Source organism: Stegodyphus dumicola, chromosome 3 (genome assembly GCF_044657685.1).
Source record: "Stegodyphus dumicola isolate Sdum_Otavi_A_Nest chromosome 3, ASM4465768v1".
Taxonomy (NCBI): domain Eukaryota; kingdom Metazoa; phylum Arthropoda; class Arachnida; order Araneae; family Eresidae; genus Stegodyphus; species Stegodyphus dumicola.
The window spans coordinates 244,207,182-244,234,495 of record NC_140770.1 but is presented as its reverse complement, the minus strand read 5'-3'; the positions used below and the strand labels follow the sequence as shown (position 1 = coordinate 244,234,495).

Sequence of the window (27,314 nt, the reverse complement as noted above, 5' to 3'; positions counted from 1 at the left end):
AATATATGGTTCCTGATTTATGTGATCAGATAAGTTTTCTAGCTGATTGATAAACTAGCTAATGCGTCTATTAAACAGAACATTACGTTTCATTGCATTTAAGCAACACTTAAGGTTTTCGAAAGTAAAAATGAACATAAATTCACAATTGTTACAGATAATAAAACATATTTTGTATACATCAGACTACAAATGCGCTATATGAAAAACATCTATATAAGAAATGCGATTTTCAAGCATTAAAAATAAATAATGGAATTTATGGTCAAACGTACAAGTTACAGATTACCTAAAATTTTAATAATCTCTTTATTATTGCTTTAAATGAGTGTATATGAAAACGGAAATCAGTACATTCATTTTCTCTTTACAAAAGAATTTATTTGGCTTTACACTTTACAATTTTGTAAGTGTTTCATTTTTCTCTTTAAAGTGTTCCTCATACTTAATGAGGGATATCTTTTTTGAGTGTCTAATAAGAAAATACACTTTATCCCAAGGCAGAAGTTTCTTCATTACCGTGTTTAACATTAAACATATCGCTATATTAGATCTTGTTGTAATATTTATTTTAATGAACTCATAATCGTTATGTTAAATCCATCCTGAACTTATATTTCTTCCGTCAGCCGCACTGGAAATGCAAATTAAGTCGTTTTAAGTTGAGAATGAAAGAGTAAATCAGTGAAAACAAGCTCGGCAAATTGACCAATAATGTTAATAACATATTTTCATGGTACATCCACCTATCATGAACCCTGATTTCAGTAAATATTTTCTAGCTTTTTGATAGTACTTATGACAGAGGTTGCACATGCTTAGATTCCGATGTAGTAGGCATTTAATCTATTTATTTGTTCTGTACAAATATGAACTTTTAGTTGAAGACCACATAAAGAGCTTTGGTTAGATTGGTATAATTTAAGTTTATGTCTACAAGAAATATAAGGTATTTCTCCCACCTTCTTGGAGTACCTTTGTGATGTAGTGGTCTGCATGCTGGGCGCATATTCCAGAGGCCTGCGGTTCGATTCCCGGCGAAGGCGTTGCTAATTTTTCAATCTCTCTTTCTTCCAAAAAAAAATCGTAATGTATCTACAGAAATTCTATATGTATATATAGTATATGTAAATTTTAAATCCTACTTCTTCTCTTTTACATTCATTAATTGAATTCTCTAAATTTAATGTGTAAAGACTTCTGCAGCATAAGAAGATCAAATGAGTTATAGTTTAACTGAAAATTAGGTACAACCTTACATTCTAAATATAAATCTAAATTTTTACAGCTCAACTGTGAATCGATTTAAAACAGAGAAAAATCATACCTAAGTAAATAACGAAGTAATGGCATAAATGCATCGTATATAAACTACTCATGTCTCCTTATTTTACATTCAAAAATGAATTTTTCGTGACTAACTACGGATGTTGAAGTGTTCAACTAAATGTACTCCGTTATGATTATATATCACATTTTAAAATTTTATTGATTTTTCAAATCAAAATAGGATTCTTTAGTGTTCCTTCCAATACAAACTTTGTTAAAATGACATCTTTGAAAAACTGCAGATCTAAGCTATATGATCTTTTGCAGTCAGAAAGAAATATTTTAGTAATAACTAAATCTAGTCTAATTAGTAACTCTACGAAATTTCTAGAACTATAGTTGAAATAGTATGTGTATCACAAATAAGGGAAACGATTATTAGCTAGGGTAATAAAAACTAGCACAAATTTATTTTTTACTCAAAGAAAGAATATTTTACGCTGAATTAGTTTTAGTAGCGCTATTTCTGCTGTACATATGCAAATGTATTGTCATAATACATTTGTATACGTACAGGACTGATATTTTTAATGATTTTCTAAGAAATCCGAAAACATCTCATGGCCCTCCTACTGAAAGAATGAGGAATGTGAACGTGACAAATCCATCTATTTCTCATTTTACAACTCCGCACTGAAAATCGACAATAAAGGAAATCTTTCCCAGTAACTTTGAGTTGAGCTATTATGTATCGTTTTATTGCCAATATCAACTTTCTTGTTACCTAGATAACGGGATGGATTCAGTAATTGTTCTGCGATTGTCGCGATAAAATTTTATCGGGTTCTTCAACAGCCCATAAACCGATGAAGTAAACTTCGATTTATCGGTGCCATACGCCTCCGAGGCCGATAAAAAGAAAACTTTTAAAAGTTTAATATAAATTCTACTTGCGTGCCAGTGATTCATATCCGATAGTAAAGTTTAAGAAGAATTTGAAGAAAAGAGACACTGATAATATAATTCTTCTTCTTCGAACTCTTTTAAATTTAACTTTTAAAGGCAAAATTTGCGCCTAAGTTAATTTTCATTATTGACGTTAAAATGGCTGTATCCTAAATCTTCAAATATTCTTCCCTTACGTTTCACTATCAAACTGTTTTACTTCTATTTAAAATATTAACTTCTGCTATCAAAATATTTATTACCCACACTTATCCTCACGAATTGCCAGTTCTGCGAAATGTAGCTATTCTGCGCCGTATGAAATATTTAATGTATTATTCAGTTGGTCGAGAAAACTGCCGATCTCAGAGTTTTTGCAGTTTTACTCGACTTTTTAACTTTGCATTAAAATTCAAAATGTGCAGTGCTTAACAAAGTCAGAAATTTAAAATCGGTATATTATTTCTTAATAGTCTACATAATTTCTAATAATACAGGGTGAATTTGAAAAAGTGAGCGAAACATTACCGGAGGCATAAAACGCAGCTATATGAGCAATAATCGTCACAGAATGTATGGTCAGAGTGCAATCGGTGGAAAGCTGAAACGTAGTTTTGCACTGTCACCTTTAAAAATGCCGGAGGAGGCATGGATGTAAATTTGTCTGTCCCTTCATAGAAGGTAACGGTGGCTGACTATTAGGTGCCTCCACGATAAAATGGCCACCCCTTCTGGCCTTAGTAGTGGCCAATGTCGTTATAGGCAAGTACCCGCCATTGGAAAAAAAATGTGTCAAAAATTAGCATAAGAATGAAAGGAGATGCTTCTGAAACTGCTCAAAAGACATTCTGCCAACTGTAATGCAGGCTTCACACCTGCGCGACAGGGTCTGACCTGTATTTACGAAAACACCAGGCACTTTTGCGTTCCGCCGAGACATTCTGTGGCGAATATTGCTTGTGTAGCTGCGTTCTATCATTCCGTAAAGTTCTGCCCGTCTTTTTCAGATTTACCCTCTATATCTAACTGACTTAATTCGCAGTATATCTGGTTGAAACCAATCAATGACAAACCTTATTAAAAAAAAATGCTTTCATCCTTTTCCAGAGACTTATTCGTCTACCAAGTAACCCTCATTGGAGGACTTATGTTTATAATAAGCAACGAAATCTGAAGACACAAAATGGCTTTCTGCAGTGTGTCTCTCGCCTAGAACAATGCAATCATATAAGAACACTGAAACCGGCACTGCTGTTTTTGCTAAATCCTTTGGATTATAGCTTCCTTGATGTGCGATTGGACCGAAATGAAAGTAGATAAGAAGGAAATGAGTCCAGAGCAAATAAGAACTATAACTTTGGAAACAATTGAGCAACCTTTTCCGGCTGAGGAATGGGTACATGCATATACGGATGGCTCTTTAACCGATAGGGTTCAGGGGGCTGGAGCTGGAGTTTTTAGCAAGCTCTTCGGTTTCTACATATCTGTAGGGGCTTACTCCACTCACTTTTATGGAAAACATAAAGCCATTCATGTAGCTCTCCAACAATTATCATTGAGACAGAGCTCGCTCAGGAGGCCTGTTTTACTGTCTGATTCGACTTGAGCAATACAGGCCATCTCCTCTTACCAAACGTGTAAGAACATATGCGTTCAACAGTGTCAGGAAGTCATAGAAGAACTTTCCCAAAGATATCTTTTCAATGGGTATCTTCAAACTGCGGTATTTATGGGAATGAGATGGCTGATATGCTTGCGAAAAAGGGGCTAAGCTTCTTACATCGCTACCATATCAAAAGCCTTTTAGAGATTTTGCCACTCAGGCTTTGTGAGGGCAAGCGTTGGAGTGTTCTCTCAACAAACCCAGCATTTGTTTCTGACCACCCGGCTAACAGTTGCGGGTGCATCTTTTAGACTATTGACGGGACATGAATGTCTACAACATCATTTATTTCGCATTGGACTAGCTTATTCGCCGTTATGTGTTTTATGTAATAGTGGACGGCCAATGACGGAACATTTGGACGAGTGTGAAGCACTGACAAATTTTTCTTGTAGATTTCAGCACTATTGTCAAGCAAGGAGTTTAACGGCCAATGTAACTGGCATTTGAGAAATAAATAAATATATCTGGTTGATATAATTTCATCTAATTGGTAATTTTAGAAACCTTTAAACCTAAAGTATACCTGATAAAAATGTTACTAATGTATATATTAATTACTTAGATGTACCGCATTTTAATTTAAAAACATTCCTTTGAAAATATTCGAATCTGATTTAATATTTATATTTTTTATTTCTTAATCAGAATTGAAATAAAGGAACAGAATTATAAACCATTTTCTTCAGCGTAGTAAAAGAAGAAATTCTCATGTAATTGCAGTTACTAAGATTAGTTTTAAATTTATTAAAGCATATATTGCTAACGTCTCCTTTCTAGGATATAGTACGCAGTTTATATATATTCGGTTCATTCGAAACAATAATTGATTAAAACTACTCTTTTCCACATTTTGACTTTGTGAAATAATATGTTAAAGAAATCATTCAACAGAGAAAAGAAAAAAAAATTCTACCACTTTGAGCAATTTCCAATTAAAGCATTGTATATATACAATTTTAAAAAAATACAGATTTAAAAATTTAATTAGAATGTGCGGTCACAACAACAAGAAATAAAAATTGCTATTAAGAAAGTTAATTTTATTTTAAATTTATTTTATTATTATTATTTATTTTATTATTTAATTTAATTTAATGCAGATATTTTCATTTTCATCATTTTCAAAACTTATGCCGTTTTAATTTTTGAGTTTTTAATTAATTATTTTCATTTTAGAACATTTCGATTGCAATAGGTTTTATAGCTACTGTAGCCTAAACGGTTTTTCTCTATTTTAACTGTTAGTAAACCTCATAGGAAAAATTAATTTTTTTTGGTAATTCTACAAGCATCAGTATACTTACTTGAAAGAGACATAACATAAAATTTTAAATTAAGGAATAAAATAAAATAAAAGCGACTTCAATTTTGCCTGTATGTTAGATAAAACTCTATAACCTGTGTCTGATCGCCCTCAATACAGTTTTACTCTACGTCAAATTAAAGGTTTTTCCTTAGTTTTAAATAAGAATATTGTCATTTATATCCTCTTCTGTAATGATTGTCCTATCAGTGCCTGAATAGTTAGGACTGTTGAATACTGTTAGATCGGGCTGGCTTCAGAGTTGGTTTTAGTGGTTATTCTTTATGTATACGAGCTTGTTTCTCTTAGAAAGTCCTCCACGATGGTATCCCTTCCCTAAAGTAGGCAGTCCAAGTCGGAGCTTTTCTATATTGAGGTAACCAAATCTAACTTTCTGCAGTGATTCAACCGCTTATATCAAAAGAAAGCTGGCGCATTTTTCTATTACTAAACATAACCATTAAGCGAATGTTAAAATCTTATCCATTTTTTTAAAGCTGAAAGAGCGGTAATTCACTATCGTAAAAATTTTCAGCGTTTATACACAATATTGGTAATATTGCAATATCAATTCTCTATCATAACACATTAGAAAACAATAAAATAATGTACGTTTGCTAATTAGCGAATCAAAATAAATGAATAAAACATTTAACAAAAAATAAAAAATCTGAAAAGTTTCAGAATTTAAATTACATCTAAATGGGAGTTTTTTAACTTTTTATGTGTTACCTTGATTTATTAAATATAATGCTCTACGTACTCAAACCATAAAATTCATTTCAAAAGCAATATCACAAAATATTCTTAAAATGAGCATACTTTTAGAATTTCCGATACAGAGACTCGCGCGATGGAGATTTTTTTTTTTTTTTTTTTTTTTTTTGTACAGTGTTGCCATTGCTCGCTTTGAAATCGCTTAGTTTTTTAACTAAGGATTCGTTAATGTGTTACAAAATATGAAATCGATAATAAAACAAATTTGAAATTCAAATTAGGGCTTCCACATGCCCATATTCTATGAAAGATTACGTTATTCAAATTTTTATGTCTCTAGATGTCTTTATTTTATCACAATGCGAGAAACATACATACGTTTATGAAGATTCTTCATTATTTAATTTCTTTAAATATAAAACAGGGCGATAATATTTGGTGGCAACAATTTGAAAAGTAATTCGCCGTTTATAGATTTCAACGCAAAATGAGAAAACGAAATTAATAGTCCTTCAGGGCAAATTGCCCCTTGGACTAATAATGTGAAAATAATGTGACTTGTGACTAACGTAAATGGACTAATCATGTGAAAATATATCTCGACAGCAAACTTTCCTAAGCGGTCAAGATAAGACAAATTGTAATAACTTTTAGTAGAACAATTACTCAGATAAGTGAAGCTCAGACTGTTCGTGATTACACAGCTGTAATTTACTTTAGAAAGAGCCGGAAATGCAAAGCTGAAACGAAAATTAAATGTGTTAAAATATCTGTAAAGTGTCAAGATCCGTTCCATATGTTGTTCATTTATTGATGGCTGAAAAACTATTTTTGACAGATAGTAAGCACAATTCTATAGAACAAGAATATTCAATATGTAAAATAAAAAAAGAGAACAAGCTTTTTTTTTTTTTTTTTTTTTTTTTTTTTTCAGAAATTATGTTTAAAATTTTTGTATTTTCGCTGCGATGTGTTAGCACATCGTTTCTGAGAATCGTCTGCGAGACTATCTGCGCAGTCACAAAGCGTTACCATAGCTACCAGTTTTTTCTTTAACGTTGGTATTGTTAAAAGTAAAGAAAAATGGTTGTTCTAAAGATTTGAAGTTGTGCTTTAATTGCTTATACGGATCACATTTTTTATTTAAATTATGATGTTGCAATAACAGAGTCTATGTGTACTTTTTCGAAGCATACAATGTAGACCCTACGTAGCAGACGAAGTAGCGAATACTGGCTACATCTTTGAAGAATAATTACTGCAGCAGATAAATTTTTATTAACCTTTTTAATAACTTTTTGTTTTTAAATAACATTTTCTTGAACTAAAATAAATAGATGTATGCACTCTGTGCTGATAATTTACCACCACTTGTGGCTAACTTAATTTTAAGAGAAAATAAAAATGTAACGAATCACAATAAATTTAAATGGCTAATGACTGGTTCCTTACTAACTTATATAAACTGCTAAATCGGCTGCACACAGCAAAGCCGAGCCTGGAATATCAGTATAAACTGATAGGTGTCTAATATCGACTAATTTCAAACTCGCAGCATAATCTCGGAACTTATTCCGCTACTATACTCTTTTCGGAGTCTTGAAACGCAGCTTAAATGCTGCTTCTGGAACTGGTTTAGATTTTGTATACTACGTCATAAAATTTTACATTACGGCAAGAAACTGAAATCAGAAGGGAAAGGAAAGCAAAACTGAAAATTATTGGTTAGAATAAAATAAGGTCTTTACAAAACTATAAAAAGATGTAAGACGTATGCGTGGTTGAAATATACATTAATGGTGTTTATATTAAAATAAAATTATGCTTGTTCTGAAGACATTGTAAAGAAAATTTATTCACTTGTAGAGCCATCAGGATTTATTTTCGAAGATGATGAAAAATTAGCAACGCCTTCACCGGGAATCGAACCGCTGACCTCTGGAATACGTGCCCAGCATGCAGACCACCACACCACGAAAGCATGCCAAGAAGGCGGGAGAAATACCTATGTACTCCCCCTTTTAAAGGGCGACTGTGGTTTTTAGGGGACCCAATCGCCAAATCCTGGGTGAGGAGAATCATCATCCAACACACTTTTAGTTCGGGCGCCACTTTAGACACATTAGGATATTTTTCGAAGCCATAGACATGCAAAATTAGCAACGCCTTCACCGGGAATCGAACCGAGGACTTCTGGACACCCATACTATTAAGGCATGCCAAGAAATCGGAGAAAATACATTATACATTTAGAAAAAAAAAAAAGTCAGTGGAAGCCGTTGAACATCAACGCTTTAAAGTGTTTAATATTAATATAAACAAAATTTCTTATTTTGATTGTTAATATGAAAATTTATCTGACGAGCACAGTATAAATAAATATTAATTTCAGCTAGTTTCTTCTGGGTTTCAAAAGGATATAGAATTGAAATTTTGCCAAAGCATTTGTCCTAACAGCAAGGAGGTTTTATGGCTCAGTTTTATTGAAAAGGATGGCTCATCAATTGGAAAAACACTGAAAAAAAAATTAATGCTATAACATTTGAAAAAAAAAAAAAAAACGCGAAGAATAAAATTAATTTACCCTTTTTGTTCAAATGTATATCCCCCTCGCTCTAAAAATGTTATCTCTATCGATTTTTTCAACAAAGTCTGGTATGACTTTAGGTTTATTGCTTTCATTTCCTGATGCCAAATAAATTAAGCGAAACTCCATTAGTCAATAATGGATTAAAACAATGAACAGCGAATGTATTTTTAAAATTCAGTACAAAAAAAAAAACAAATAAAACAAAAAATCAATCACAGGATATTGCTTTGCGATGCAATAGATGTGGGAATACTTTTACATTGGGTCGATCTTTGCCATATATATGAATAAAATTTGCAGTTAATAATTACATCACGTCATCAAAAATATTATATTTCTTTCTTCTGATTTTTTTTTTATTCAGAAGATTCGTGATTTCGCTTTTATTTATATGTTCTAATTTGTTTTCGATTTTGGTAATTTTATTTCACACTTGAAATTTTGTCTCAGTAGGGTAACTACGTAGGCAGATCCAGAAGTTTTCGCCGTTAGATATTAAAAAAAAAATTCATAATAAAAGCCCTTTTGATTTCCAATTTCAATTTAAATACAACCCCCTTCAAGGTCTCTGTTGTGCATCTCTTATCTGCAGTAATCCGCATTGTTGTGAACTGTTGCCCAATCGCTGTTCGGGATTCAGATAAAGACTTTTCGAGCTATATATACCACTGCAACCAACTGCGCATCCTTTTTTCCTGCTTGCTTATGCCTAAAAGGGCCAGGTCTCTCGCTTACCAGTATTTTGCTATTTAATATGTAAGCTGCATATATAGAACTTGTGCTGTGCTTATAGCACCCACAATGTTGAATCAATCAAGAATATGTCCTAGGAAATTAATAAATTATGTGCTCAATTCTCCACTTTAGCTTTAACTCCATCATTCCAAGTACCCAACATCTTCAGACTATCTCCTATCTCTGTCTCCACCACGACTGCTACTGAATTGATTTCAACTTCCGCCAAAACTATAATATCACACTCATACACACTCAGACATATATGCATATATTGTAACACCTGGTATGAGTTTAAACTAATTTTGCGATGTCCAATACTATAAAACCAAGGTGTTACGTTTGTTCTGAGTATCGAATTATCACTACGTAAATTATATCATCAAATATAAAGACATATATTTAAACACTTTAAGTTTATTCTACTTCACCTCTTGTGTGTTATTAAATTAAACTGTTCATAATAAAATTACCAGCCAACCTGGTCCTTGTATTAACAGAAAACTTCTTTTCACGAAGGACATAAATTCAGGGGTAGGAATCTAACGTATGCAGATACTATAAAATACGTGAGAGAATTTCAAACACGCACTTTCCAAGTACGATCGAACTACAGCCTAAAATAATCCCAGCAAAGAACAGGCTTTTCTCCCATCATCAGAACAACAGAAGCAGGCTAAAACTCTTACACTCTTATAGTAAAATTCGACATTTTATAATAAAACTGCTTGCCACTCGAACTCTTCATAAATTCTGGAAAAACCGAACATCGTAGTGAAAAGAGACATAAAAAAGGAATTAAATTAAATTAACGTTTCTTTAATAAAGCATAAACTTAGATGCCACAATATGACAGCATTATTTTTCTTCAGTGAAAAATATAGTTTGGAACATAAATTAATGAATTTCTTACGCATCTCTTTGTTTGAAAGACATACTTTTATAGATCTAAAATTTCTTTAGTCTAAAATTATAATTTATAATTATTGCAGAATAAGGATTTTGGATTACAAACCCTCATTTTGATGAGAAAAAGATTTCTAATTATGATGTAAGCATCTCATGTATACATTTTTTATATACAGCATTAGCTTATTGCAGAAATCTAGTGCTAAATCTATGCAGTTTCGGATATAATATTAAGATGGTTTTAAACTGTCTTTCGCCGTTTCCTCATAATGTGTTTCAAGCATTTTTAGTCCAAAGGGATTTGAATCCCGAAGGACTATTAGTTTCGTTTTGGCATTTTGCGTCGGACTCATAAATGTCGGTTCACTTTTCAAACTGTTGCCACAAAATGTTAGAGTCCTGCATTATATTTGAAGAAATTAATTAATGATAAATCTGCATAAATGTATGTATATTTCTCGTATTGTGATAAAACAACGGTACATAGAGTCATCGAATTTTGAATAACGTAATCCTCCAACGAATATGAGCATGTGGAAGACCAAATTTGAAATTTGAAATTTGTTTTATGATCGATTTCCTATTTTTTAAAACTTTGACGAATTTTTGATTAACAAACTCAAGGATTTCAAAGCGAGCAATGGCAACGTTGTGCAGAAAAAACATTTTTATCTCCAGCGCGTGAGTCTCTGTATCGGAAATTCTAAAGATATGCTCGTTTTAAAACTATTTTGCGATATTGTTGTTGCACTGGATCTTGTGGTTTAAGTGCGAGGAACATGATATTTAATAAAGAAAGGTAACACACAAAATGTTAAAAAAACGCCCCTTTGGACGTAATTTAAAATCTGAAACATTTCAAATTTTGTTTTTTATTTTTTTTTATTTTATTTTATTTTATTTTATTTTATTTTATTTTATTTTTAATTTTTTATCTAGTTATTTTTTTTATTATTTTTTTTATTTTTTTTATTTTTATTTTTTTTATTTATTTATTTATTTATTTTTTTTTTTTTCTATTGGCCTTCTTTTTAAACAGCGATGTTTCTGAAGTTCATTTGTTTATCCAAGTAATTTTGCTTTGGATTCCTGATTACAGGTAATCCACGTATTCCCTGCAGCTTGTTTCAAGGTATCAAAAAATACGGGACGACCGAAATGGGAATTTATCTTCTTAAAAGTATTCTTTAGCAGGAAACGTTTACCGAAATCATGCTATACTTTGGAGTGCTGTAAATGTTCTATTATTTTAAAATTTAAATGCAAGCTGCGTTTCCTCCTCATGCATGCTTCTTACTTTTGACAACATTCTTTGGGGAGAGAAGGAGGAAGAAAATAATTTATATACTTTCTCTTTTAAAGGGGTACTGGTGATGAGGTGATCCATTCGCCAAACCATGGTGGTGTCGAATTATCGTCCACCAACTTTTAGTTAGGTCGGCACTTGGAGAGACGTTAGGATTTTTGATGAAGCTGAAGACGTGAAAAATGTGCAATGTCTTCGCCAGGACTTGACCCTGGACCTCCCTCATACTCTTCGAGTAGGCTTTCAACTACACTATGAAGGCATGCAGGAACGAAGCAGAAAATACCTTATACTCCAAAAGACTCACTTATATAAACAAGCATATATTTTCGTAAAACTGAAAATAATTTTATTTGTATTTTCCCTCTGTTCACAAACATTAGAGGCATGTCTATGTATAACCAAATTGATAAACATTACTAAATGAATAATTTACATCAGGGAAACCCCGAGCCCAAGAATCGCGAGCGAATCTAACGGCTCAACTTAAAGAATTTTTATCGGAATTGAGTGTGAGTGAGAGTAAGATTATTGGCGCAAAACCAAAAATAAGTATAATGCGCCAAACACGAGGTAGATTTTAACGGAATTAGTTTCATGTGTTGAGGATATACTTGACTCTTGTAAAAAAAAATTTAATAAATTAGCAGTTAGGCTATGTATTTGCTTTTTGCAATAAATGCATACATACGAAATTTTACATACGAATTCCTTTTAACAGAGCCGCGTAATTTTCTTAGCATGTTAGCTAAGTTAGAAATTTGATGCGGACACCACATAGCTTCCTTGTACGGAACATTAAATTATACTCTTTTTTTGCTGCATTTCATTTAAACGTATTTTCTAGAATTTCATTAGAGATAGATTTCTCATTTAATTAATTCAGTTTTCACTTCACAGTAAGGCAAAAATGCATAAAACCTCAAAATATCTTCATTAAAAGTTGAAAAAAATAAAACACCAAATACTGTTAAAACAGTTTTAAAAAATTCTACAATTAAAATTAGAGTTCTCAAGCAAAAAGAAGCAATTCGGCCAGCAGGCAAAAAAGTAAATTTTTCGATGCACAAAAGTGAAAGTTTACTTTTGGTCCCACTTGGCAAAAAAAGTGAAGCGGCAGAAACTGACTTAATTCACTATTCTGCTAAGTTTCAAATGTAAACAGATGTGACTGCTATGGTACCCAAAAATCAGGCTTAGCCGCACTTAAACAACTTTCAGATTTTTCATAATTCTACAACTATTGCATGAGATTAACTAAAGACATAAAAAACTTAACCGAGATACATACATACATACATACGTACGTACATACAGACGTTACGAAAAAATCTCTTCTGAATCCATTTTAATCAATTTCGTAATCCGTTTGGGGGGAAGGAGTCTTTATTCAGTCCTTACGTGCAGAAACGTTAAATTGCATTCGATAGCAATCAAAATGGAAATTTTCATTGAAATACCATACCCGGAATTTTTCATGATTACAATATATATTTATGTTCGACTGGTGCAGCCGATTGCAACGACAAAGGTAGGTGCACAACTACATGTTATAGTAGTCCCATATACAAAATTTCAACGTTATTCGGCTACTTGTGCTTAAGTTATGCGAGATATATACATACGTACAGACGTCAAGAAAAAATATCTTCTGAATTAATTTTAAATCCATTTTACAATCCCTTTTAGCAAAAACAGCCCTTTAGTCTGTTCGTACGTACACACGTACATATGTTAAGCAAAAACGTCGTTCAGATAGTTTCGAGAGCGGTTGAAGTTAATTTTTCATTGAAATATGATACCCGAAATTTTTCGCGATTGATATACTTCCTTTATTTCGTAGAAGGGAGGATAAAATAGAGCTGTAATAATTACCTAACCTGGAGCTTTACACAATAGATTTTCTAAGTATATGATCGAATTTGAGCTTGATACATACGCTTTTTTCTAGTCAGGTATGGCTAGCAGCGTTACATCATTAATCTGGTAATGTGAGCAGATTTTTATTTTTTGATTATTATAAATATTTATTATATTATGTAAATATTGTATGCATGTGACATATATTCTATATATTTATATAATATTGAATGTATGTGACACCTATTGCTGTTAAATAAACTTTTAATTCGAATATGGCATAGTTAAGGCAGGACTGATATTATGATTGGGATTGGATAATTAATTGAGGCAAGTTAAAATAGACTAATAAATGGTAATTAAAAGCAGTGACGACAAACTTTTGAAAGAACAATTGGAATGATTAACCATATGTAAGCAGTCGAGTAACATTTGAAGTCTTGTTTCATTTATTTAATGTGGAAGTTATTTAAACACAACTTCCGAAATTCTGGAGGAAATTATGAAACCATAGAGCAAGCTATACCATCAGCGACTATTAAAACGATATTTAGTCTTCTGGAAACTTCTGTGCAAGAACTTGTGCAAAATGTGTTATTTATTGGGTCAGTCCATAAGTTCGTGCGCATTAAGAGTATGCGTGGAAATCACTATGACGCATTTACTAAAAGAATACAATTTTGAAAGTGTTGAAACTTGTTATCGTTTGAATAACATATTATTCAGTTCATCACCAACTTTCGTAAATATCGAACGCATTTTAGTACCCATAGAAGATGAATATAGATAATCAGTACAAACGTGATGTGCTACATTTTTTATTTTCGTGTGGTGAATCTGCCAGGTTTGCAGCGATAAAAATTAATAGTGTACATGTTGAACACACTATTAGTGTAAGGACAGCCCAGGAATGATTTTAAAAATTTAGAGCTAGAAAAAGCAGCAATTATGATGAAACCCGTTCAGGACGTTTTGAACTGTTAGAACAAATCAAACCATCAATTCAGAAGTTTATAGTGAACAACTTTGCCGTCAAAACTCCAAATTGATCTAAAAACGCCCAGAATTGGTGAATATCAAGAAAGTGTTGTTTCATCATGATGACGCTAGACCGCATACGGCTCGAACAACGCTACAAAAAATTAGTGAATTTAATTGACAGCTTTTGCCACATCCTGCTTACTCCCCATATATTGACCCAAGTGATTTTCCACTTATTTCTTGCCTTACAATTCTTTTTTACTGGTAAAAATATTAAATCCTAAACAGGATGTATAAAATGAACTTTCAAGTTTATTTTGCATCAAAACCAGAGTCTTTCTACAGCAATGGCACAAAACATTTGCCCGTAAGATGGCGAGGCATTGTAGATAATGAAGAAAAATATATAATTGATTAAAATGTTAAATTGCGTTTTTATATTATTTAAAAATTTACCAAAAAATGCGCAAGAATTTATTGGACTGACCCAATATATTTGAGTTGTAAATATTATTCCTGCAAATTCGTACTTCAAAATAGTTTCGGTCATTAGATTCTGTAAACAAGCACATTTAATATATCACTCTTTACTTAATAAAGAATATTAATTTGCATAATTTGCAACTATTTTCTCAATTTCAGAGTATTCAAATTTTTAAAAATTCTTATACATCCTAAGACGAGCTACTTTCTTGTTCTGCGCTATATAATTATCCTGTCGTTAACCTCAACCATTTGAAAACGTTGTTAATGTCCAATAACGTTCATGAAATAGTTGAAGCTTATCGTATGAAGTGTTATTTTAACGCTGCGATGAAAAAGAATAATTATTTAATAAATAGTCTATTTTAAATCTGAGTGTTGAAATCTAAACCTTACAAACCACTCAAAATGACAAATTTTAAAATATTCCGATAAATGTTCTCTAAATACATACGTTAAATAAAATATAGGCAATAATTTGAGATGGGAGTCTCTTGTATGAATTTTATAATATAAATGAAAGCTCAATGTTCTGTCCCATTTGTTCATTGCGTAGTAAATCAAACAATTCATTTATTCCTTGCACATGCCTCAATCAAGTCGAAATATAAGTCAATACATTCAATGTCAATAAGTACATACATGATTGTCAATACATTGTATGTTTCCCAGACAATGTAAAACAGTCCGTACAACGCCTAGGCATGCTGAGTATCAAATTATCGATCTGATCTTGGGGGATATTACACCACTCAAAAAGCAATGCTCTCCGAAGTTCCGGTAGACATGTAGGAGGAGGTTGACGGGCTGCAACTCGTCGGTCAAGTATGTCCCACACGTGCTCTACTGGATTCATGTCCGGTGAGAATGCTGGCCAGTCCATACGGGTGAGATCCTCCGATTGAAGGCATTCGCTTACGATGTTTGCACGGTGAGAACGGGCGGTGTCATCCATAAAACACAAATTGTGTGCCCATGCGGCCCCGAAACAAACGTACATATTGTTCCAGAATGACGTCCCGATAGATTTGGCTTGTCATGGTTCCAATTTGAGCATGCAGGTCAGTTCTGGAACACAGAATAATTCCACCTCAAACGAGCACTCCTGCACCACCGTAACGGTGTCGTTCAGTGATGTTTTTTGGTGGTAACGGGTACCTGGAGCTCTCCATATGAAAGTCCGGTGAGAATCAGACTGCAAGCTAAACCTAGACTCGTCGGAAAACATCACACAAGCCCACTGTTGCGGTGTCCACAATGCATGCTCTCTACTCCAGGCTAACCGCAGGCGACAGTGAGTTGCAGTAAGTGGAACGCATCGGACAGGTCTACGAGCATATAGACCAATCTGCCCTAAGCGTCTGTACACGGTCTGCCTTGAAATTGTACCAGTGGCTGAAGAAAGCTGCTGTGCTCCGCCTGTTTCTTTTGGCAGTAAATGCCAAATACCGGTTCTCATTCGGCGTTGTAACTCTGGGGCGACAAGTGCTGTAACGTCTACTCACATTTCCATCATCTTGGAACCGTTGCCAAAGCCTGGAGATGACACTCTGGGCAATTCCAAGTTCGTCTGATACTTCCAGTTGGGTACGCCCACATTCCAGACGGCCGATAATTCTACCACGTAAAAAATCATCCAAATGCGTCCTCTGTGACATAACTATTCGGTTATTGCACTGAAATGCTTATAAAGCGCCTGCGAACAATTTGACTTCTTTGCCTGTATTCCTTATATATCACTCTCTTACACTCTCGTCATTGTGACGTACCATAGGTGTCATCTGGTAATTTCCTGAAATTTCCATATGATTCTTGAAGATGTGTGTAGTGATTTTACAGGTGATATATTTATTTTAGAGTTCGATTTCCACGTGACTCCGAATTATCCTTAATTTATGGAGATGAGTGTACATTATTTTACTAAGACAAGTATAAATTTTTACATAATAAAGTAATCAAATTTAACTATTAGTTTCCTCTTCATTATATACTTATTCTTTCAGGCGTATAAGAACAGAGATAATATTTCAGTTTCTAATATCGCAAAAGATATGGTTTATTTTAATTTTTGTGTTCATTTATTACAAAAGTTAATCAAAACGTACTGAGACTAATTTCTCCACACTAAAACAAGACGCCAGAGGGATGGTTTTTACTGGTTGAAAGTATCCTTTTCTTTTAATGCAGAGGGAAAAAAGTCATAACAGGCTTCATCTATTACTTCTAACCCAACATCACATGATCAAAACTAATCATGTCGCTTTGCCATTAAACTGTTATCTCAAAAGAAACTATAATGCCACTTTGCATAAATCGGGCGTAGAAAACGAATGAGATATTATGCAAGAGTACTAAAGGTAATATAATATCATAGCATGAGTACATAATTTTGTTGACAAGGATCTCCTTTATTCTGTGTAAGTTTTTAAAGGAAGGAAAGAAAGATCGAAGTAAATTATATTCGATTTTATAATTTTTTATGTATCCATATTCTTTCATCTTTGTAATATCATCATTCTCAGCTGTTTATTTTTTTATGATCATATATATAACTACAAGCATTATCGTTACCGTTGATTGCCTATTACAGATCCGTTGCATATAATTCATATACTTAATTACATTGATACTCAGTTATTGGATTTTACTTTTAGCAAACACATAAGTAAAGATCTTAATTTTTATATTTAATTAAATCTTGATTTTGTCATTGCAGCTTCACGTAACAAAAAAATAGAATGATGTGTCATTATTCTCTCTCATAAATGTTATACTTGTATGTAGATAGAAAAAAAAGGGGAAGCCATATTAAAGAAAACATCTGTAGCTTTAAGTGCATGACATTTGTTGTTGAGAACATCTTTTTGCAATTATACTAATAATGATGATTATATTAACAAGCATAATTGCGAAAGCTCTTGGCAAGAATTTCATGCTTTTTACGAATACTTCTGAATATAGCCAGCGGTTTATATAGTAATAATTATGTAATTAAGAATAGATTATCAGCAAAAAGTGTCACAACGTTCGTTAAGAACCTTAACTAACTTTTTGCACTAATAAACAGCATACTGTAATAATTTTGGCAATCAATAAAAAGCACATTATACCGTTAGAGGTTAATTATAATTTCCAGGAAAACTTTTACCAACTGTATGGCAAATGGCAGCTAAAGCTGTGGAAAAAACAACAAAAAACAATAACCTAAAATGCACTTTTTTAAATTCTATATTAGTTTTTAATAGTTACAAAGGAAATTTGCTCCACTAGGATTTCTGGGGCGTGCTTCTCGAACTACATACATCTTTTACGAAGGGGCATGTTGGCCTCTAGGGCTGTAGGTTTTCGTTCAAAATTTGTAGGGGGCCACCGCTGACATTTAAACTTATTGTCCAATATACGTGTACTGTATTTATAATTCTGCTAATAATTATCTAATTTAACTCGGAAAGTAAAATATGCCCTTTTCCATTCCCATTTAGTTTTGAAAACATAAGTTTAAAATCGAATTGCACTCTTCAAAAATCTTCACTAAGATTAGAAGATAAAATTACTACCTGCTTTTATAGTACGTTGAAGCAGGTAATTTATACAAGCGACCTCCAGCTTTTAGCTTCAATATTTAAAAATAACTGCATTAATTTTTGGAATGACCCAATACTTTCATAGAAAACTTCAAATATGTTTATTACTAATGGAGAAAACACTTAAGTCATTTTCTAGAAACACTTTTCCTGCCAGAGGACATCAAATTTTCTACGAAACTGTCAGTGTTTCGCAGACCTATCTTTTTAACATCAGTGTGTACTTGTGGATTGGTATAATATCTAATTAAGCATGTCTCTATAATCAGAAGAATATTTACTCATCTGAATACTACTATTATTGATTATATCTGAATACTACAATAATTTAATATGGCTGAAGAAGTCTTATAAAATAATAAAAATCAGTTGCGAGTTTAATTGTGTATGTTATTAATCAAAAGACATTGACATCATTAACATTTCCGTTATTTGGTACTATAAAGCCTTTTTATTTGATTCCTTTTTTGTAGATGTGCCGCAGCTAAACTTACGACTGGGAAGTAAACTTCGTCATTCTAATATATTGGAAGACATGGATGTTTATTTCGAATGTAATATTCGAGCTAATCCCTGGGTTTCCGAAACTGGCTGGCGATTCGAGGGATACGATTTGCAGAACAATTTGACAGCTGGTGTGGTCATCAGTAATCAATCTTTAGTCCTTCAAAAGGTCAATAGGAATAATCGAGGAAGATACAGCTGCACTGCAACTAACAGTGAAGGCCAGGGTGAAAGCAACCATGTGTATCTGAGAGTACAATGTGAGTACCAATTTTCGCTTTCTATGTGATTCCATGATTTATACAGATTTAATTCAATCACATATAATAAGCCTTCAATACAATAAGTAAATATTATCCGCAAAACCTGGTATAGCATTTTGCTTACGCTTTCCTTAATATACTATTCTTCGAAGTTATCAGTTTTGTCATGAATATTATACATAAGATCTGATTTAATAATGCATTCATAGAGAAATTATTAATTTTGTAGAAACATTTGCATTTAATGAAAACGTATAAGGAAATTAAGCTTTTATTTTTAATTAACTTAATTTTAAGCAAGCGAATATATTTGCTAACTTTTGATGTTTATAACTTATATTAAATGTGCATTGAGAAGTACTTAAGACACCTCAATTTTAGGAATTGCCTCCTATCCTATTAAATAATTTGATTCTACTTTTCAAAAAGTGATTATCTAAACATTTTGCAATGAACCAAATTCTGTTCATCCAAATTTCGCATGGTCCAAAAACTATAAAGAGACTTATTAACCTAAATATTTCAAAATATAGTTACGTAATATCCTAAATATAGTTACGTGTTTCGTGAAATACATAACTCAAACAACATCAACAAAATTCAAAACTAATGAATACCGAAAATTAGTTTTGAATTATGTATTGCTTTCCTTTAGTATTCTTAAATGAATTTTCTGAAGCACGAAAGACTGTTTTTTCAAAACGATAGGATTACTGCTATTTAAAAACAGTAGACAGCACGTGACATAGGCATTTTTGTTTTCTACTGTATGTGAGTTAAACTAATAAATTTATGGATTCGTACGTAACATCAAATAGCAAATTACTGAAATTCCATAATGAAATATAGTATTGTAGTATTTAATATGTAAATGTGAGTGAAGAGATTTCGTGTGAAATTGTTGCAATCTTTTGTTTGTTGAATTAATATTTAGTCGTGAAGTGCACTCATTAAAATAGTCTGTATAATTATGTTCTGATATGACGAAACAAGAAATCAGTTCACTGAGTAGGAAGTTTTTTTCTTCAAATAATTAATACAAAAATTATATTTTTTATTCAAAATAATTTTACGAAATTTTTCTTTTATCGCAAAGTGTTCTTGGATATTCAATATTATTATATGATTTTTAATCCTCAACTATAATTTAAGGGAATTTTTGAAATAAATCCAGTCATATACGAAGAACGACTTCTTTTTTAAGGGAATGTTCAAGTATGTATATAAATATATTGTTGAGAAATGCACACATGCGGTAAGATAGTCCCCCCCTTAGTTTAGGTTACCAGGAAGTTGAAGGAAAAGGCAGAATTGCAGGATTTGGCGCAAAATCGCCCATTTGTCGATATTTGGCTACAAAATTGACGATATACCATACACGGAGCGAGAACATTCTAGAACGCGTTCTCAAGAATATTCTTGAAAATTACCAACCTACCAACGTAATTTAGGTAGGTTCAATATATATTCTGCCTGAACGCGGAGTATCTTGAGTGCCTTGAGTTAAGAGATTAGCTTGAGAGCAATCGACTCCAGCAATAGAGATACAGAGTCGAGAACTGTGATGCTGTGATGCTAGTGCTTTGCTTTGAAGCTTTCTTCACCGTTATATCCCGAATGCTGTGTTAATGATTGCTTTAGCGGGTTTTTCGATGACTGCAAACGTGTCTTTGGAACTGTCCTGTGTAATACTGGCGAATAAATTGTGTGTTGGTTCTTCATCAAGTTGTTATAATCAATTTCTTCAAATTCACGAACCTGTAGTATGCAACAATATTAATTGAAATATCTATTTAGATACTAATTTGAAAGCTTCCAGCTCAGTAGAACTAGACAAATATTTAAATGAGAATTTTTTTTTCTCTAGTTCGTGCTCAGTAAGGTGAGATCTGGGAAACATGCGTGCGTATAGCCATTAGGAAGAAGACACTCGTGTTGTAAACATGCTTCTAAAGAATTTTATTCAACTCGTGTTGTAAACATGCTTCTAAAGAATTTTATTCAATAGTCTTAGGGCTTTATTTTCCATTTCAACGCCATCCATGCTCATCAGAAATAGGAAGTGCGGTGCTAATCGTTACATTTTCAGAAGACATTTGTTTTCGATGAGAAACTGCTATGTCATTCTGAAACAGCTGAAAGAAGTTCAAGAAAAAGTCTTCATTATACTTATTTCTAACATCCTTCTTCTACCTATTTAGTTAAACATTACAACACATGAGATATATTTAGTGTAACTTTATTACTAAATCAAACATTTCCCAATTCGTAAAGAGTTTCTTTCAATTATATTGTTTCGTATAAGGATCCTGTAGCTCTTAATTCTTTAATTCTTACTAATATGTTTTCTTTGTTTACACACAATGAACCAATTTGAGCGCGATTCATTTGAATATTTATATGGTCTTATTATTAGCTCAATAAAAGTTAAGTCCTAAGGCAGAACAGCGTAATTAATTTTATTGCAACAACAGAGTCATGTGTTTTGTCTAGTAACTTCTTTCCTCTGTACTCTTTTTTTAATATTACCAGCATCTTTCGGATCAAATTAAAAAAATTAAATTGCTCTTTGTTGTACAAATTTGAGTTACAAAATTGAATATGTAAGGAACGAAGTGTGCTGAAAATTGTCATAAGACTAAGCCAGAGCCATCCTTAATTTTTGGAATTTTTAGATAAAGAATGCTATTCATTATTAAATTTGGTATAAAAATGAAATTAATCCTGATGCTTTAAAATATATGATTTGGACATTATGATTAAATAAAGCTAGAATAATAAATACAGAAGTGTTAACACTTTCACTGTTACGGACGAGATATCTCGTCTTCCAATAATATTCCTAAAGTGCTAGCAAAGGGATAACTCGTTCTTTAGGCAAAGTTTCTTTTAACATTATTGGGTGTTCTAGCGATTTATTAACTTACGTTTCAGCGTCATCCCAGTCCAAACTATTCCGTTTTCCCGAAATTTAACAACAACAAAACAAAAGAGCGTCATTGCAGCGATGAATGTGTTAAACGCCTAAAAATGTAGCAAATGGCTTTTTGGTCATTTATAGACATAAACTCAGATTTTACTTAGCATTTAGATCAACTACGTTGTTAATAATAATAGTTTTCTTGCTCATTTTATGGTTTATATATGCATATAACACACCAGCTATCGTAACAACACAGCTTTGTATTTCGAAAATATTTCTGAGAAATTAAATTATTTTCACACTGAATTCATTTGAAAAAAAAATGGAGTAACAACTCAACATTTCATTTTCTTTACCTTCCTTTTCTCCCCTATTCCAGTAAATGATTTCTTGCTAGTCTAGAAATGAAATTAATGATCATTCTACTTTTTCTGTTTAAGATTGAAACAGTATTTTTTTCATTTTTTTAATCCTTAAATCATACATCTTTGAATTGTTATTTCATGTTTCAGGCTTTCTATTCTAGAAAAAATGCTATGTATATCCTGCAATTCAAGAGAAATATCATAATAAATTATATTTCATTTTTGGTTTCTCTTTAAAGAGACGAATATTTGAATTTATTGAAGGTAAAGAAAATGAAAATGAAATCTCTTTAAAGAGAAACCAAAAATGAAATGTAATTTATCCTATCAGATTATAATTCACATCTAGTACGCCAGGTCATTATTTGTGTTATAAAATAAAAAAAATAACCTAAATATACTCCTGAGATTATAAAACTGTAACACAATGATAGCTGTGAAGGCAAGCCTCCACATGAGATGTTAACTGCAACCGGGACTGACCACGAGGCGAGTTTGAAGGACGAAACCAGTTTCTCGCTCTATTTTTCATCTTTGCAGTCTCATCGAATTAAATCCATATTAAAGGAACTTATTTGGTCAATTGCCTGGAAGGCAGCTTCTCGAGAATGATGTTTTCTTCTGATAATGTTTTGTGACGAAAAGATATTTTGCGCGAAATTTCATCAGACTTTTGTTCGTTTCAAGAAGTCACAGAGCCACGTGCTAATTCTCGTGGTCTAAGACTTAGAACTGTAACTGCATTTGAATTAATTTCATCAAAAACGTAAGCAACTTTAATGTAGATAACTCTACTGAAATGTGCTATTCCCGTAAGGACATTATTTTCGCGGATGAAATACGATTTGTCTGGACTTCATCTGTTACTCACGAGCAGCTTCATGTGCGCCTTGTATCAGTTGTTTTATGTCTGGCAATGCGATATTTTTTTATATATATCTTTTACAGTCTGGCTAATTAATAAATTGTGAATTGTTTCAACGAGTCAATGTTGTCATTTTGGGGTAAGTTAAATTTTATATTTTATTTCCTAGTTCACGCATCTTACCCTCAGTTCTTTGCTAGAATACTACGGGTTATTGCGACACAATAGCAATTGCGGTACAACAACTAACAAACAAATATAACATTTATCAACAAACCCAAATATAACATTTGGTACCGTGACCCTCGAAATTTGGTGCCGAAATTTGGCATATAACAATAGCGTCATCAGAATTAAATGAAATTTATATTATGTACTAACATGAAGTGATAGAAGAATAGGAATAAATTTAAAAAGTAATATAAAAATATCAAAGACTCCACATCAGTATTTGATGAAGTTGCCAACTCTGCAATAAGTGTTCCTATTGCTCGTGGTATTGACTCAAATAGGTTTGCAATGATGACCTGAGAAATAGCATTCTGCATTGTTCTAACCGACCGCAAAATTGATGCGTACTGGTTGCAAGACATGTGTCGCAAGCACATTGCCTTTGAATGAAGTCCTAAACGTGATCAAATGGCGAGATATCTGGTGAATGTATAAAATAATGAAGTATTGGTGTCAACCATGTTTGAGAAATCATAAACAGTAATAGCAATATGCGCACGGATATTATCCTGTTTTTAAACATACCTCGAGGAATGCACTGGATAAAAAGTACGACTTCAAGTTCCATTACCCTAATGGAGCTGCTGATGATGAAAGTACTTTCAGTTCTTCGATGAAGTCGCCCATTATATCCAGTAGTGCCCCAGATCATCACATCTGACGGTCATGACGCTTGATAATGCAGCATTTTTGCCTAGACCTTCTAACATGTATTGGATCATCTAACATTTATTCAACTATTTTGCACCAGAATTAAACAGGACCAATTATCTCTTGCATACTGGCATGCCATTGATTGTGTTACTGAACCTACAGTAGTAGCAGAATCTGTGGTTTTGATGCAGTCGCAGTTCTGCGCAAAGAACTGCATGCGTGCAGTCCATGGTGCAATAGACGCCAGGGATCAATTGAAGCTGGGAATGTCATGCATGTAGCAATGCTCTAAAACTTTGCCAACTTTGGAAATCAAAGTGCAATTCGTCCGTAACTATCATGCGGGATAATTGTCATAAATCCCTGCTGACGTAATATTTTGGGGTCCATTGATTGCTAGATATACGACTTACTCGGTACTTTTGAGTTAATTGCTTCTACACGAGCATCAATGAAGCATTATGCTTCATGCAAGCTAAAGCTTCAGGCCGTGTAACTTGCTTATATCGCACACTTTGTCGTCGAAGAGGCAACGAAACCTTTTATGAAACGTTTACTAATGTCACATAATCCAACGCGTTTTTAACATTTCTCTATGCCCGTCTATTTACACGGCTAACATTACATTTTTGAGAAACTGCTCAGACCATGTATATGCATCCTCATTCTGAAATAAGAATCATTTCCCTATTATAATCAGCTTTAAATTCCATTTACATTAGTCTTTGTTTGCATGATTCCTTCATAGTTTTGAAATTTTAACAAACAGGTATGTGACAGGAATAAAAACAGAAAGCTAACGGTGCACAACTCCCAAAATTGTGTCTTAATTCATTTCTTAATATTTCGTAGGAAAAACATGATAATCTTAAAAATAATTTTGTTATTTTAAGAAAACAACTTTAGCAAAAACTCATTATATATGCTAAGGGTGGCCAACCTGCGGCTCTTTGATGCCTTATTTGGGGCTCTCGATAAATGTACCCGAGTTCCCTTTTCATTTTTGTGTCGTTCCGTATGTGTTTTAAAATGTCTTTTAAATCACTGACAACCAATATGAAAGACTAAGTGCAACGTTGTAACAAACTTCATTTCCTTCCAAGTTAAGAATGACATGCTTCCAAGTTAAGAATGACCTTCCATTTCCTTCCAAGTTAAGAATGACGAAAACTGCGCGAACGAACATAAACAAAGGCGTAACAGTTCCGTTCGTCGGATTTTCTTCCCCTTCGACTGCCTCGTGAATTATGAGAAACATATGGGAGTCAAGGCCTTGTCCGGCCGATTGCTTCTCAATGAATGACAAACTACGATCTACGTAATCGACCGACTTAGACTGATTTTGAATTTGTAAACTTTCATTGCAACGGATAGTTGACATTGTGCTCTGGAGTAAACAATTTGTATCACTCTTGCTACAGATATAATTTGTAATCTGAGATTTTTGGTAAGTTAACTATAATTTGTTTCCTAGTGTGTAACACGTGTTGTTATTGTTTTAATAACGCAAAACTCGTATTTTCTAAATTTCTTTATTTATTTCCAGTTCTTTTAAAAAAATGACGAGAGAGAACGAAAATAAAAAATAAAAAAAAAAAAAAACAAAGAAAATACGAGCAAGAAAATATATTGTCTCAAGTTTTAATAATGAGTGGGAGGAGAATTTCTTTTTTATTGACAATAACGGAAAAGCATTATGTGTTATTTATAATTCTAAGGTCAAATATTTTAAAGCTAGCAATTTACGTTGGCATTATGAAACTAATCATCCTCAGTTTTTTAATCAGTATCCACCAAATTTCAAATTAAGATCAGATAAACTTGCTTATTTAAAATCAAATTTAAATATACGACACTCAATTTTGATGACCTTTAGCAATCAAGCTAATAATGTGGCTGGAATATTGCTCGTGCAAAACGCCCGTATGGAGAGGGAGAGTTTATTAAAAAAAACTTGGAAGATGTACTTAAAGATTTAGATCCGAATAATGCAGCATTGCAGAAAGTTGTTTCGCAAATTCCCATCTCGAAAAACACAACCGAACGACACATAACTGCAATGAACACATCTCTTGAATATAATTTTTAAAATGATTTGAAGAACTATATTGCATTCAGCTTAGCACTTGACGAATCGACAGATATCACAGATCTTCCGCAATTGGCAGTTTTCATACATTTTGTTTCACCTGACTTCGTTGTTAAGGAAGAATTATTATTATTTTATTTAGTAGCACTTCAAGAATCAACCCGCGGTGTAGATATTAAAAATGTATTAGAGGTTTAATCCTAGTATCCGGTGCACAAGGGATTTGGCGACTTTATGATGAGCAGTATAAACGGTACATATACGAGTATATACATATACTATGTGTGTATATAGGATATATATATATAGACGTTCATTGGATCATTTTTGGTGTTGGCGATAATTTTCAAACTCGCGCCAAGGCTGCACCGTATACTAGGATTTTACAGCATTAGATTCTATAATAAACATTTTTGATGTGTCTCTTAATAAACTTCTAAGCATTGCAATTGATGGAGCTCCGGCAATGTTGGGTAAAAGAAATCGGTCTGATTGGGCTTTTAAGAGATGATTCTCAAATTCCACAATTCATACCGATTCACTGCATAAATCACCGAGAACATCTCGTTACAAAATATTAAAATTATCGTGATGTTATGAAAACAGTGTTACACATTGTAAATTAAATTCGCACCAATGCAAAAAAATCATCGACGATTCAAAAATTTCCTTGAAGAATTAACGGTCGAAGAACTTACAAATGACATTAATTTCTTTTCCATTGTTAGATGGTAACACATTAAATCGTTTTGTAGATTTGTTTGATCCGATAATTGCATTTCTAAAAGAAAAGGAAATAACCTATTCAGAATTTGACGATGAAGAGTGGTTACAAGACTTAATGTTTTTGACTTATGTCATGGAACATTTGCAAACTCTGAATTTACAATTGCAGGAGAAAGATAAAATAATATGGGACCTCTCACAGTGTATATTTAGTTTTCAAACTAAATTACAACTTTTTCAATAGGACGTTAAAAATAACACATTTTATCATTTTCCTCGAATTAAAAAAATTTTTCCAATATTAAACAAACAAAAAAAAAAAAAAAATCAACGAATATATAAAACA

General features: G+C 32.6%; 1 protein-coding gene across 1 annotated transcript in view; it reads left to right on the top strand.

Annotated features, from left to right (window-relative positions):
- LOC118181355 (kin of IRRE-like protein 3) overlaps positions 1-27,314 on the top strand; it is an 832,813-nt gene that overhangs the window by 612,747 nt on the left and 192,752 nt on the right. The window contains exon 6 of the mRNA XM_085813987.1: positions 18,822-19,112. Within this exon, the coding sequence (XP_085670113.1) occupies positions 18,822-19,112 (291 nt within the window). The remainder of the gene's footprint in view (positions 1-18,821; positions 19,113-27,314) is intronic.